The sequence below is a fragment of the Mesoplodon mirus genome (genome assembly GCF_964341445.2).
Source record: "Mesoplodon mirus genome assembly, chromosome: 2".
Classification (NCBI taxonomy): domain Eukaryota; kingdom Metazoa; phylum Chordata; class Mammalia; order Artiodactyla; family Ziphiidae; genus Mesoplodon; species Mesoplodon mirus.
Genome location: NC_138977.1, coordinates 93,295,546 through 93,311,782, shown reverse-complemented (window position 1 = coordinate 93,311,782; position 16,237 = coordinate 93,295,546). Strand labels below are relative to the sequence as shown.

Here is a 16,237-nt window from a genome sequence, read left to right as displayed (position 1 = left end):
ATTTTTGTGACAGTTCACTTCCTAAGAGGCATGGTAGGAAGTCACCCCCTTGGTTAAAAATCTGTTTGTTCTCCATGTTTATAAGATAAAATCCAGACACTCTTGGTTATCATACCAAGTTCTTTATTACCTGACTTCAACCTGTAGATACAGCCTACTTGGGCCATACTGACTTTTTTTTACATTTTTCAGACACATCACCTTTTAGACTCTGTATATAAATATTCTGATTTTACATTTCTTTGAAAGAAGAACAAGAAGAACAATGACATAGGTAGCAAAAAACTCTGTAATTTCCAGCAATTCTACACTAAGGAGTACAAATAATCTGAAGTACAGGCATACCTTGGAGATATTGTGGGTTTGGTTCCAGACCACCACAGTAAAGAAAATATGGCAATAAAGTGAATCATGTGGATTATTTGGTTTCCCAGGGCATATAAAATTATGTTTAATACTCACAAACATAAAAAACAAACTTACGGTTAACAAAGGGGAAAGGGGAAGGGGGAAGGGGTAAATTAGGAGTTTGGGATTAGCAGATACAAACTACTATATATAAAATAAACAACAAGGTCCTACTGTATAGCACAGAGAACTATAATCAATATCTTGTTATAAACCATAATGGAAAGAATATGAAAAAGTATATATGTGTGTATATATAAAAATATATATATATATATGCACATATGTATAAATGAATCACTTTGCTGTACACCAGAAACTAACACAGCATTGTAAACAACTATACTTCAGTAAAAAAAAATACATTAAAAATTCAAAGCCATTAAAAAAATAAGTAAATAAAAGTTATGTCTGTACTATACTGTAGTCTATTAGGTGTGCAATAACATTATGTCTGAAAAAAACGATGCACATACCTTAATTTAAAAAACCTTATTTCTAAAAAATACTAACCATCATCTGAGCCTTCAGTGAGTTGTAGTAATAGTCAAAGCTCACTGATCACAGATCATAACAAATATAATAATTATGAAAAAGTTTGAAATATTGCAAGAATTACCAAAATGTGACACAGAAACACGAAATGAGCAAATGCTGTTGGAAATACAGCACCAATAAACTTGCTTGATGCAGGATTGCCAAAAACCTTCAATTTGTAAAAAACACAACATCTGCAAAGCACAATAAATTGAAGCACAATAAAACAAAGTACACTTGTATCTGTTAGGGAGATTTTAGAAAGAGGTAGGTACAAAAATTTGCCTGCAATCATATGAAGCTATGAAAGTCTTTAAAAGTACAGATACTCAAAACTTACACAGATTCACTCAGTGAACAGGAACCTCCAGAGATCAGTCCTTAAATCCATACTTTACAAAAGCTCCCCAAGTGATTCTGCTACAAAGCCAACTTTGAGAACTACTGCTTTTCAAAGGCCTAGTCCAAAATGCCACCATTATGAACCTTATATAGCAACAAGCTTGTTCCCAGAAGAGAAATGAAACTTTCAATAAACTTACCTAAGTGAGTTCATCTCTGTTTTCTGATGAGATGAGTCACCAGCCACATGGCTAAGTTTTTGAGCTTGGAGTTTTACTTTTTTCTCTAAAGACTCTATTGTTTCTTTCATTTTTAACATTTTAGACTTTAATTCACATTTTTCGTTTTCAAGCTATAATTAAATTTTAAAAATTAATAGGTATATGTCTCAGTTTCTTTTCCTTAAGCACTCTTTCATAATATTTCTGGAAGAAAACTAAGGAAATAAATTAGATTTATTTTAAAATACTTTAAAAGTCATGTGTACACTTCAGGTTCCAGATGTCAGAAGAGGCAAACACATTTTTCTCTCTCTCCTCTTCAATATCATTGAAATCAAAGAAAAGATACCAAAAAAGAAAGGCAAGAAAGGAAGAAAAGAATGTATCCATAACAGGAATGAAGGGAAACCATTAGCGGGCCAAAATTTTGAGAAATTTCTAAAAAAAAAAGTAGCTAGGACTGAACTGAAGAAAAATCAGAGCAGAAAATACCGTAACCCAAACACAAAATGGACAAGATTTATATGAGGAACCTGTAACATCTTCCTGAAGAGCGTAAAACACAACCTGACTTAATGTGAAGACACACCATGTTTCTGAATGGGAACACAATATTGGAAACAGATTAAAATTTCCTGAAATGATTGTAAATTCAATAAAATTTCAGTAAGAATTCTGACACAACCTTTTTAAAATTAGATGGGTGACTCAGATTTCATTCTAAAATTTATTTAGGAAAAAAGAAAGTTAAGAAAAAACAGTAAAAATGAGGGGCGGGAGGAAGACTGCAGCTAGACTTGCTTTATGAGATATCAAAGCAAATGAAAAAGCTACTATAATTAGGACAGTATGGATTTCACATATGGACAAGCAGATACATCACAGATGTTAAGTTTAGAAAAGGCAGCATTTTAAGAAAGTGGGAAAAGAATAAAGTCTTTAAAAATAGAGCTGGGATAGCCACTAATTGGAGACAAAACATTAGCTAGATTCTATTTTATTTTATGTACAAAAATAAATTCTAGATGCAATAATGATCTATATACAAAATTCAAAACCAAGAAACATTAGTGATAAATTTCAGTCTTCCAGTTGAAACTGTAGACTGACCACACACATTTTTAACACCACTTCTTCTGGAAACAGTGCTAAAATGACAGTAAAGAAATAAGAAGGTTATATACTCAAAAGGACAGAGAGAACAAGAGAGAAAACAAGGGTGAACAAGTGACTTCAAAAACTTGTGGAAGACAAAGAGCAGAGAGTGGTTCAGAGTGGAAGAAAGATATATACAATCTAAAGCAGGGTCTGAACCTAGGAACTAATGACCTTTGAGGCCAGATAATTCTTTGTTGTGAGGGCCGTCCTGTGCACCGTAGGACGTTTAGCAACATCCCTGCCCTCTGCTTACCAGACACAAGAAGTACTTTTTCCCCTAATTGTGACAGACAAAAATTCTCCAGATATTGCCAAATATCTCTTAGGAGGCAGAACTGACCCCAGTAGAGAATCACTGACCTAAAATGGCCACAGTAGGGAATATCAATGAGCGCAGCCAGTTGACTTAGCCTGAAGAAGCTCAACACATGGAGGCATGAAGCTGTGAGGTGGGGTCCCTCACAGGGAGAACTGAACAAGGAGATTGGCTGAAAGTCTATATACTGGGACACTCATACCCCAGTTATCTCTTTCTAGAAAGTTCTCTTGGAAATCAAATATATTAAAAAAGTCAATAGAAGGGCTAAAAGACAAAGTTGAGGCAATCTCCCAGAAAGTAGAACAAAAAGTCAAAGAGAAAATAAAGGAGAAAGGATAAGAACATTAGATCTCTTTAGGAAGTCTAAAACCAACAAATAAAGCTCCAGAGAAAACAGAAGAGTACAGTAAATTGAAGACACAAGATAAAGAGAAAACCCCAAATCCTTTCAGAAATAAAAACATGTCATGTACAGAGGACTCAGAAAAGAATAGCATCAGACATCTCAAAGAAAACTGAAAGACCAATGGAGAACAGTATTCAAAATTTTTAGTGAAAATAATTTTCCAATCTAGACTGCCATATGCTTAAGCCAAATCATAAATTATGAAAGTTCAATAAACACATTTTCAGACAAGTAGAGTACCAAAAAAATTTCCTCCCATGTATTCTTTTTCAGGAAACTGCTGGAGAAGATGCTATACCATAATGAAGGAGCAAACCAAGAAAAGAAGAAAACATGAGGTTCAACACAGGAGAGGGGGACAGGGAAAGTCTTATGAGGACAGCTATGGAGAGACACAGTCCATAATGAATCAAGATAGAAAGCTCAAAAAGGGAGGTATTCGGGGGCAAAAGACCAGAACTGGTAAGTTTGAAAACTCAAAAAATATTGAAAGGCATGTGGCAGAGATGGAGTTCTTAATAAAAATTAGCAATGAAAAACAGAAAAGTAACAAAAAACAAAATGAAACAAAACAAAACAAAAGCAATTATTAACTCCAGGAAAATGGTCTACAAGAAAAAAGGTAAGAGTAGTACTGTCCCACTTGGCTGAGCCGTAAACCACGAGAAGTCTTGGTAATATAAACAATAACTACTTAAGTGAGCAAAATATGTAATTAAACTATGTAATGGGGGAAGAAAAGTGGAGTGCTAATCCATCATCTACCATCACGGAGACTCACTAAATAACCTTAAATCAATAAAGATTAAACAGCACAAGCACATTATTTAGAAACAGGGAGGTAAACACCAGGAATGAGAGTTCTGGATGGTAATTTGTGGGATACGGAGGTGGGAAAGGAAAAAAAATTTTTTTGCACTAAAATCTTCCAGGATTCTTGTTCAAACAAGAGTAAATGTGTGGTATAAAGATTAAAAACAGGAACATTTGTGTACCCATCACCTGGCTTAAAAAATATTACCTGAACCTTTGACACTACTGTGAGCAGTCTCCAGTGACATCCCCTAACTCCTGCCCACAGTGTCCACTAACCTGAGTCTTCTGTTTCTCATTTCTTGCTTTTCCTTAGCACACCACATTTGTATGAATCTCCAAACAATTTACAGTTTAGGTTAGCATGTTTTTGAACTTTACATAAGCAGAATCATACTGCATGTTTTCTTCAACATCATATTTGCAAGATTCATGCATGTTGATGTTTGTAGCTATTATTCATTCATTTTTGTTGCTCTGTAACACACCACGTATGACTTACCACTGTTTATTTTCCTCACAATTGATCTCCAGATTGTTTTCTATTTCCTGTCAGAGAGTAAACATTTTAAGTTTTGTGAGCCATATGGTCCTTTGCCACTACTCTACTGTAACAAAGAAACAGCCATAAGCAATGTATTAATAAGCATGGCTGTGTTCCAATAAAAACTTTATTACAAAAACAGACTGGAGACCAGATTTGGTCTAGGGGCCATAGTTTATTGACTTTGATCCAGGGTTCATATCTAGAAATGGATTTGCTGGCTAATAGAGTATGCCTTTGCTAACCTAGAACAATGCCAAGTTATTTTCCAAAGAGGTACCACCAGTTTGCACTCCCAGAAGCTTCACAAAACTAATAATACTAGCTATAACTTGTTAATTTCTGATGACCTGATGGATGTGAAATGATTTTGCTGTGGTTGTAACTGGTATTTCCCCTATTATTGAGGTAGAACATCTCTTTATATTTATTAACCATTTATAATTTCTTCTGCCATGAAGTGTCAATTTACATCTTCTGTTGAGTTTTTTTTAGGTTAAATGTATGGTAAGTTGTTCTCTGCATTAGTGGCTTGTCTTTTCAATTTATGGCTATTTGATAAACAAAGATGTTCTTGTCAATGTGGTCCTATTTATCTATGTTTTCTTTAAAGGAATAAACTTATTTGTGTCTTGTTTAGGAGCAAACACTGGCACCTGACACCTGCTAGCTGTGTGATCTTGGGCAAGCTTCCCCTCTGTTTCCTTATCTGTGAAATAAGGATAATATTAGCATTTACTTCTTATGGTTGTTGTGAGAATTAAAATTATATACATGAATATATATAAAATGTTGAGAATAGTACCTGACACACAGTAAATACTATATAAATGATTACTATTATTATTATTTTGCCAAGGTAAAAAAGATTTTTCTCTTGTATTTTCTTCTAAAATTTGTAGCTATTTCTTGAACATTCAAGGCTGCAAATAACCTTGAACTGATTTTTTGGGTCTGGTATATTTTAGGTAGGATCCAATTCCTCTTTTATTTTATTTTTTATTTAAAAAAATATCTATCTATCTATCCATCCATCCATCCATCCATCCATCCATCCATCCATCCATCCAGACTGTGCTGGGTCTTAGTTGCGGCACATGAGATCTTCATTGCGGCATGTGGGATCTTTTAGTTGCAGCATGTGGACTCTTAGTTACGGCATGCGTGTGTGGATCTAGTTCCCTGACCAGGGATTGAACCTGGCCCCTCTTCATTGGGAGTGCAGAGTCTTTCCCACTGGACCACTAGGGAAGTCCCCAATTACTTTTTTATGTACATATATATGAACAATTGTCCCAGAAACAATAAATTACTGAATAATCCTCTCTTACCCCATTCATCTGAGTCCTCTACATATCAAATTTCCATATTTTGTGGATTTGCTCTCTACTGGGTTTTATCACTCTCTTAATCCCTGAGCACTACCACCCTATCTTAATTAATGACTCTAAAGCCTTCATATCTAGTAAGACAAGTTCCACACCACATTCTTCATTAAAATTTCTTTGTGATTCTTGGCTCTTTGCTTCCATGTAAATTTTAAAATCTATTGTCAGTGTTCACTCTCACACACATCCACCTACCCACCCATCTTCTTGGGATTTCAGCTGAAACTACATCAACTCTATAGATGAATTTGGGGAGAATTTACATTTTTCTATAAACATAATATCTGTCACCTTTTTAATAAATTAGATATATCTCTCCACTTATTTAGGTCTTCCTTAATGTCTTTAAGTAAGGATGCAAAATGTTTTCTATTAAGATCCTGCAAAATTATACATAGGTATCTTGTATTATTTATTGCTATAAAAATGGTATGGATTTACTTGGGATTTGTCATGCTACTGGAATTCACTGTACATCCTGAATCAGAGGATTCCTGTGTTTTCTATCATACCTAGAAAAGTATCAGTTATTACGTCCTCAAATACAGCCTTCTCCCATATTTTATTATATTCTCCTAGAATTTTGACTATATAAATGTTGGACCTTCTCACTTTATTCTCTAAGGCTTTAACTTATTTTATATTTTCTATCTCCTAGTCTCTTTCCAATGACTTCTAGTACTTCAGATATATTTTCCAGTTCATTAATTCTTGCTTTCAGATTCTGGGCAGGCTAGAGTGACAGGGACCCTTCTACCTGAAATAACTAAAATTTGGGCAAAGTATATGGAACAATGGTTTTCAAGACACTGGGCATTAGGCAATGATGGATAGTGACCCCTGAGAGATGAAACAAGTGAGATGAGCCCTATAATTGTTCCAGTTTATTGCCTGAAGAATTTCCAGGCTGTGGCACAGGGAAAGAAACCAGCTGGACCTGGTGATTCCCCTAAGTTCAGAATACAGGACTGAGAGTCAAGGGAGGCCAAATCAGTTAGAATTCACAGGGCGGATACTGGAGGAGAAGTGCACAGAGTAAGAGCACCAGAGATCTATAAAGGGTGCCCCTTGAATCTTCAGCTAAGTAGAGCACAGCTCACAGAGAGCTACCCAAGGCCAGGGAAAGAACCATCAAAGAATTAGAGGGAATAGTACTGAGGGCTCATGCAGGGCCAGGAATTGGTTCTTTTCCCATCAGTCATTTGAAAACCTCATAATTCATGAGGCAACTGGTAGTGAGTGTACTCAAAAAGATTTGGTTTCAATAGTAAAACAAAATTAGTCCGAAACTAAATGCCATTCTAGTCCCACCTAATTAAGCTTAAAAGCAAAACCAAAAAGTAACAAGCTACTTCCACCTGACTTAAGTGTATCCCAGAACAAACTTCAACAGTGTTTCTAGGAATACAAGCTCTCCAGCAACCAAGAAAATAAAATTCACAATGTCTGACATCCAATCTAAAGTTACCAGGCATACAAAGAAGCAGGAAAATACAACCTATGAGGAAGAGGAAAAAAAATCAACTGGCCCAAAGCTGACAGAAACAGATGATAGAATTAGTAGACAAATAAAAACAGTGAAGACAGGGAAAAGGAAACTAGTCAAAACAAAACACAGAAAGAAAAAAAGACTATCAGAACACATACCAATTAAAAGCCCTATCTCTAGTGAGAGCAATAAGGAATGAAAATGATTTTCACTTTTTACTCTAAGTCTGTATTACATGATTTTTTAAACAAGAGCAAAACAACAATAATCACAGCTAACACTTACTGAGTGCTTACGATATGTCAGTAACTATACTAAGTTCTTGATACCTATTAACTCATTTAATTTTCACAAAACTCTAAGTATTAGCACCATTTCTATCTTACAAATAAAGAAATTAAGGGATGAAAAGTTTAAGAAACTTGCCTACAGGTAATAGGTGACAAAGATGGATTTGAATCTAAGTAGTCAACCTTCAGAGTACATACTCCTAGTCACTGTTATACAGTTTCTCTAACATATTATTTTGTAATTTTAAAAACATACCGTAAAATTATAATTAAAATAGTCATTCATACAACAAAATACACCCCAAATTCAGTTTGATAAATTACCTGGTGATTAACACATGTCAAATGTTCAACAGTTTTCTCTAATTCTGATTTTCCAAAAATACTCATTTCATGGAGATGCTGTAAGAGAATTTTATAGAAGATGTTCATTCACATCAGATAATAAAACAAAATTACCAAAGTAAGCAATGCAAGTCTACAGTACTATTTTATGTCTTTTTATAACATAGAAATGTTTTAGAAAGAAAATCATTAGAAATTTTATAAAAACAATGCTTTTGGTTGAAAACAAAAACACAAGAGGTTCTCATCTTTTATGCTTTACCTCCATGTATGACTATAACAGAAGACACAGATTGGTATGGGTTCATTTATAAAGATTTACACAGATCAATCCATTAGCACAACTATAAAGGGAAAAACCCAGCAGGTTAAGTAAGCTCAGGAGAATGCCCTCATGAGAGGAGATGAAAGAGGAACAGAGTATAAAGGAAGAACAGATGGGATCAGAAAGACACAGGAAGCAGAATACTACAGGGTCATGCAAGCGATCAGAGTTTCAACAATGAGCTGGTCAACAGTGTAAACACGAGTGTTGTTATTTTTGGTTATATTACCTTATCCAACTTTTGCTGATGCTAAGTCTAGGACAAGTGATATGTTGGTGTTCTGTGAGAATTTTTCGTGCAAATTCTTACTTCCATCCATGTTATTCATTAAAAATAAGTAAAGACATCTGATGTTTGGATTATATATTTCATTGAAAAGGTCACTGTGCAGTATGCATTTTTTTGTTTATTAAATCATTCAACTGGTATTGAGTATATACTATATACCCAGCGCCAAGTAAGGTATTAGGAATACAGTAAAATGGATAAAGTCTCTGATGTCAGACATCATAGTCTATTAAAGACAAACCTTAAACAAGATATTAAAATAAAATCCATGAATATTCTGCTAGAAAAAGGAACTTTATGGCGACATATTGAAAGGGAGTCTAGGATCTAGGGTTCATTTCCTTTGTGAGGAAATGATGTTTAACTTGGCTATAAAGGATGAACAGGAATTAGCCAGGTGAGGGGACTGGAAGGGGTGAAGGATTTTTTCCTTAGAAAGTTGGGGGCAAGAAAAAGTCCATTAAGCCTGGCGTTGAGAAACTGAGGGGTGAGGAATGGGGGGGGATGAGCTTGGGGAAAAGAAGCTAGACCTTGAAGTAGGCAAGGGCCAATCATCAAAGTCCCTGAAAACAGTTAATGGATTTTAAATAGGAAGTGCTGTGATCGGATTTATATCTTTGAAAGATGACTCTGACTTCAGTGTGAAATACAGATTTGAGAGGCCGCTAATACACTAGTGCAGTTGAGAGAGAATAATGGCCAGAATAGGATGGTAGCAGGGGAACAGAAACAAGTAGGCTGATTGAAGAGAAACCAGTGTGAGCTGAGGAGCCAGATTCTTTGTGACTTCATTAACAGGTGATCTTGGACAAATTATTATTACTGTTTTTTTAAAATTAAGGTATAGTTGATTCACAATATTATATGTCTTAGATATACAACATAGTGATTCACAATTTTTAAAGATTATACTTCACTTATAGTTTTTATAAAATATTGGCTGTATTCCCTGTGCTGTACAATATACCCTTGTAGCTTATTTATTTTATACATAGTTGTTTGTACCTCTTAATCTCCTATCCCATTTTGCTCCTCTCCCCTTCCCTCTCCCCACTGGTCACCACTAGTTTATTCTCTATATCTGTGAGTCTGATTCTTTTTTGTTATATTCACTAGTTTGTTTTATTTAGATTCTATATATAAGTGATAACATACAGTATTTGTCTTCCTCTGACTTACCTAAGCATAATACCCTCCAAGTCCACCCACGTTGTTGCAAATGCCAAAGTTTAATTCTTTGTTATGGCTGAGTGGGTACTCCATTGTGTGTGTGTATGTATGTATGTATGTGTGTGTGTGTGTGTGTGTGTGTATATATATATATAGAAATATATATATATATATATATATACACACACACACATCTTCTTTATCCATTCATTTGTTGATGGACACTTAAGTTGTGTTCATATGTTGGCAACTATAAATAATGCTGCTATGAACATATATCTTTTCAAATTAGTGTTTTCATTTTCTTCAGATATATACCCAGGAGTGGAATTGCTGGATCATACAGTAGTTGCATTTTTAGGTTTCTGAGGAACCTGCATACTGCTTTCCACAGTGGCTGCACCAATTTACATTCCCACAAACAGTGTACAAGGGTTCCCTTTTCTCCACATCCTTGCCAACATTCGCTATTTGTGGTTTTTTTGACGACAGCCATTCTGACAGGTATAAGGTGATATCTCGTTGCGGTTTTGAATTTCATTTCTCTGATGATTAGTGATGTTGAGCATCTTTTCAAGTGTCTGTTGGTTGGGCAAATTATTTAAACTCACTGTAACTCAGAGACCGCATCTGTAAGCATTACCCGACTAAAAAGGCAATTGTGAAGATTTATTGAGATAGCTCTTGTAAAAAGCACTCAGAACAGAGCTTCCCACATGGAAAGCTGCTTAATAAATGTTAACTATTATTTAAGAGGTAGCATCAATAGGACTTTGTGATTAAATGAGAGATAGGAGCTTTCAGGGAAAGAGGACTCAGTGCCTGGGTTCAACAACTGGGTAGATAGATAGTGGAACAACAGGAAACTACTAGAGAAGACTTAAAGACTGAGAGGATTAGTTCAGTTTTTATGTAAAAGACCTATTGTAAACACATAAATCCTGGCTCTTGTAATCCAGAAAGATTCTGGTCATATGAATGTCACTTTTTCTGAGTTTTTGGTACAAGTGCATTTTTTTAATCCTGTTTTTACATTCCTTAGTCATTTCAATGATATGGAAAAGGCTAAACCAGTAGCTTGTAGTAAAAGTTGCCATATTGCACACGTTTTCCATTGGTAATTTTAACAATTATTTTTATAAAAAAAGTACTTTCTGGAAGGCAATATTCTAAAGGATCCCAATTAAAAGTATTTTGTAGGGGTAAAACTTTAACTGAAAATTTATGACATAAAGACTACCCTTATAATACTTAAATGTTTTTATTCTTAATCCTAGTAACTAATTTCTAAGCATTAATTCAATAATATTTATTGGAAGTAAACTATGGACTCTGTAATAGTAATAGTTAATATTGAGTTCTTATAATGTACTGAGCAGTATTAAGTGCTTTATGTATATTAAAATTTTGGGGGAGATTATGAAATATAAAATACTGCCCCTAGATATTATACCAAAAGCACAAGCAATAAAAGAAAAAATAGATAAATTGGACTTCATCAAAATTAAAAACTATCTGTGCTTCAAAGGACAATACTAAGAAAATGAAAAGACAACCCATTGAATGGGGGAAAGTATTTGCAAATCATATATCTGATAAGGGGGCTGTATTGAGAATATATTGATATAAAGTATTCTTACAATTCAATAATAATGAGACAACCCCATTTAAAAATGGGCAAAGGATCTGAATAGACACTAAAGAAGATACACAAGTGACCAAATAAGCACTGAAAATAAGCACATTAGCTAACAGAGAAATGCAAATGAAAACCCCAATGGATACTACTTCACACCCACCAGCATGATGATAATAAAAAAGATAGTAACAAGTATTGGTGAGGATGTAGAGAAATTAGAACTCTTGTACGCTGTTGGTGGGAATATAAATGGTAAAGCCACTTTGGAAAACAGCTTGGCAGTTGCTCAAATGGTTAGTTATAGTTATCATATAAATCTAGGTATATGTCCAAGATAAATGAAAACATATATCCACGCAAAAAGTTGTATACAAACGTTCATAGCACCATTATTCGTAACAGCCAAAAAGTAGAAACCACCCCAATGATAAATAAAATATTTTCTATCCATAAAATGGAATATTATTCCACAATAAAAAGGAATAAAGTATTGATACATACTACATAATGGATGAACCTTGAAAACATAATGCTAAGCTACAGAAGCCAGACATAAAGAAACACATACTGAATGATTCAATTTATATGAAATGTCCAGAGTAGGTAAATCTAGAGATAGAAAGTAGATTAGTGGTTGTCTAGGCCTGAGGAGGCTGGGGAAAATTAAGAGTGGCTGCTGTTGGGTACAGGGTTTCTTTTCGAGGTAATGAAAATCCTCTAAAATTGACTGTGGTGATGGTTGAACAAGGCTGTGAATATACTAAAACCAAAGAATTGTATACTTTAAATGGGTGAATTATATAGTAAAGTGAATATCTCAATGAAGTTGTTTTGCAAAAAAAGATAATGCCCCTCCACATGAAGGACTTCCTATTGAGATCAGAGGTTGGTTCTTTTCTATAAAGAACCAGAGGATAAATATTTCAGGCTTTGTGGACCATACAGTTTTTGTTGCAGTTACTCAACTCTGCCACTGCAGCACAAAAAAAGCTACACAAAACACATAAACGAATGAGTATTCCAATTAATGAGTATTATCAACGATGAAATCTGAGTTTCATAATTTTCATGTCTCATGAAATATTTTTCTTTTGATATTTTTTCAATGATTTTAAAATGTAAAAACCATTCTTAGCACACGGGCTATACAAAAACACAGCGTTCTGGATTTGGCTCATGTGCCATTGTTTGCCAACCCCTGATCTAGATTCAAAATAGTCATGTCACAGGAAAACATATAAAAAGAACTCCCCTTTTCTCAATAAATTATCTTTTAAAAATAAGTCAATTAAGTCAATACGTACTTTTAACTTTTCTTTTAAAGCTTCTTTTTCTGCCATAATCCTTCTTAAGTCAGATAATGCAAGTTCTTTTTCCTTTTCCATAAGACTAACAGTATTATGGGAGACTGTGGTTTGGGTAGATTCTTGTCTGAGTGCAGATAATTCTTCCTGAGCCTTAATGTATTAAAGATATAAATTAAAAAACATCGGACATGCTCCCAGTTAAAAAAAGGCAAACTAAACGTATGCTACTTTTGCTCTCTTCCCAAATGCCACCAAAATGAGAGTAAAAGGATTAATGTAATAATAGTAATAATAAAAACAAAGGACAAGGAGATTGAGGGAAGTGCCAGCCACAAAATTTGGGAAACCAAATAGCAGATGGACAACTAGTAATAAACTAAGCAGTCCCAAGAAAGCAGAAATCTAAGCCAACAGTGGGAAAAGCCCAGAAGTGGATCAATTTGTACTGCAGAATCCCAAAAAAGCACCAGAAGTGAAAACGGCTTTTTCAACTTGGCCTCTTAACCCGTATGTCCTTCTCTCCCTCTCAAAATAGCAATAGGATTTCATGGGAGATTGGTATGGGAACAAATTTTGGTGATAAACACCATGCTTTGCTCAGACTCACCTTGCCCTCTAACAACTGAGGCTTTATAATTAGCCCAAACTGTATTGAATCTCCCCTCCCTATCCCTAGAGGCTAAGTCCTTAATATCCAATTAGTGAGTGCTACCCACTGTTTCATAGACATATCCCAACATGTCTGAATCCGAAGGATACACTTGGCTCAGAGTCAAGCTGAGACCCATTCAGTAGTTTTAGAAATAGGGAATTATCCCTAATTGACCTGACCCATAGATAAGCTAGAAAAGAGGAAGAATAAATATGAAAAAGCAATAGAAATCTCTGCTTTGGGAACAGGATGATAGCAGAAACTATTACTTATTAATTCTAACTCTGAAGGAAAATCACTAAGGTCCATATATTACAGTAATTTAAAGGATATATACTGGTACCATTGCAGTTAACTGGTGCTATATAATCTATTGGCTTAATTATAATCAATATCTTACTTCATTATATAAGACACTTAGTTTATCTCTTTCTGCTGTCAATAATTTAACATTGGACTGTATATCCTCCATATGTTTTTCAAATCTTTCTAGCATATGCTGAAGTTCATCTCTTTCTCTTGTGATCAGATGAATTTCTGAGTTGTAATCACCCTGAAACATAATTCAAAAACAGAAGTTATCATTTGTTATAATTATCACCATTTGGTTGCCCCAAGGATGCTGATGATGAGACTGACTGAAAGATGCTAACAGACAAAAAGAACACAGCTTCCTTTAATGTAATTAAGGAACACAATTTTTAATCTATAAGGAGAGAAGGAGAGAGAGTGCTGGAACACTGGGGCAAATTTCCTGGCCTTCAAGTTCCCAGCAAGGGACCCAGTTGCCACTGATACTACTTGATCAGATTCCATGAGATGTTTCAACTGTCATTCTCCCCAAATTGTTTATACTGGTGGTAACTAAAGTATAATCCCCAGAGCAGAAGCATGTAGCATCTGGGAACTTGTTAGGCATGCAAGTTTTGGGGCCCACCCCAGACCTACTCAATCAGAAACTTTGGGGACAGGGCCCAGTAACTGGTTTATCAAGCCCTCCAGGTGATTCTGATTCATACTGATTGTTGGGAATCCCTAGTTTATAACCCTCTCCAGGGGAGGAATTAAGAGTGTATGTGTATAGCTGCTCATCCAGTACAAGTAACTGTACAGCCTAGCACATTCCTCAGTGTCTTCTGTGACTGAATGGTTAAACAAGCCAAATCAAGGCATAATGGATGAGATTAGCTATATGGACACAAAGGACAAGATGTATTATAGGACAAAAGCAATCAGGGTGAGGACTTAACGTTTAAATAACGATAAAAGAAAATCTGTAACTTAACAGTATCTAAATAAAAATATGTTACAGAAAGGAGGTGGGCTGCCTATGTTTTAGAAAAGGAGGGCTCAATGAATAAGGATTTGACAGTCTATTTTCATTACTGTCTAGATCTCAGCTTAAGCGTCACTTTCTCTAAGGAGTCCTTCAGGATTCTCCAACCTAATTCAGATCTCCCTCAATGTACTTTCATAGCATTCTGAATCTTTCCTGTATTCTTTCCTCATTAACACTTACTATACATGAGATTATAAAGTTATTTACATGATTGGGTGTCTAACGTGTCTTTACCACTAAAATGTAAGCTCTATCAGGGACACAGTAGGTATCTGGTCTTACCACATCTTCAGCACCTAGCATGGTACCCAGTAAAATGAATGAATTCCCTACTTTTCCAAATATATCTTGTATGTAGGTATTTATATTTGTGTTAATAATTCCCTTTTACCACTCCATTGTTCCTAACACACACACACACACGCACACACACAATGCTAAAGACTGTGAGGACAGGAAATAGGTCTTCTTTATCTCATATTCTGGGTGTCTCATTCATAGTACATTCTCAGTATATGTCTACTGAACTGAACCTAACTTTCTACCTAGACCTGATGTGCTTTGAACCAGCAAATAATAAGGAAATGAAACATTTACTAGGAACTAGGTGTTATGCTGAACCCTTCTACAAATTATCTCACGTAACCTTCACAAGAGGCTGTAGTTACTTTCCTCACTTTGCAAATGAGGAAACGTGAAGTTAGGTAACTTGTCTAAGGTCATAAAGCCAGTGTGCAGAGTTGAAACTTCTATCAGGTTTCCAACTCCAAAGCACTTTCCGCTACACTATACTCAAAACTCACATTTGGAACCCTAGTGAGTACAACGTGAAAGAGGACAGTGCCGTCCCTACACAGACAACAGAGAATCAATGGGTGTACTGTTGACAAAAATCATTGATATTAAAAATGTCAATATTTTTCTGAGTTGCTGCAATCCCAAGAAACTCTGCCTAACAATTTGCCATAAAGCAGGGGTTGAAAACTCACAGCCTGTACCTAATTCAGCTTTAGAGAGGTCTTTGTTGTCTGCCAACAAGTGTTTCTAAACACGTTTAAAATACCCAATTTTAGGTGGGAATTTACTCTAGTTCCCAGCACTCACAACTGTCTTACACTCCATCTATTTCACTCATGTACATCACCTATTATTCCCTACCATGCCTGAAATTTATTACTGGGACTTTAAAATGCTATCAATGTCCCAACTTTCTAAACTTTAGAAAGTGAATTCTTTATCTACGTCAGGTAACATTA

General features: G+C 35.1%; 1 protein-coding gene across 7 annotated transcripts in view; it reads right to left on the bottom strand.

Moving 5' to 3' along the window:
* Window positions 1-16,237, bottom strand: part of CEP135 (centrosomal protein 135) — an 87,239-nt gene that overhangs the window by 37,359 nt on the left and 33,643 nt on the right. For all 7 annotated transcript variants that reach the window (XM_082609231.1, XM_082609230.1, XM_082609227.1 and 4 more), the window contains exons 12-15: window positions 14,043-14,195; window positions 12,988-13,140; window positions 8,240-8,317; window positions 1,488-1,639 (exon numbers count right to left, since the gene is read on the bottom strand). In XM_082609231.1, the coding sequence (XP_082465357.1) occupies window positions 1,488-1,639; window positions 8,240-8,317; window positions 12,988-13,140; window positions 14,043-14,195 (536 nt within the window). The remainder of the gene's footprint in view (window positions 1-1,487; window positions 1,640-8,239; window positions 8,318-12,987; window positions 13,141-14,042; window positions 14,196-16,237) is intronic.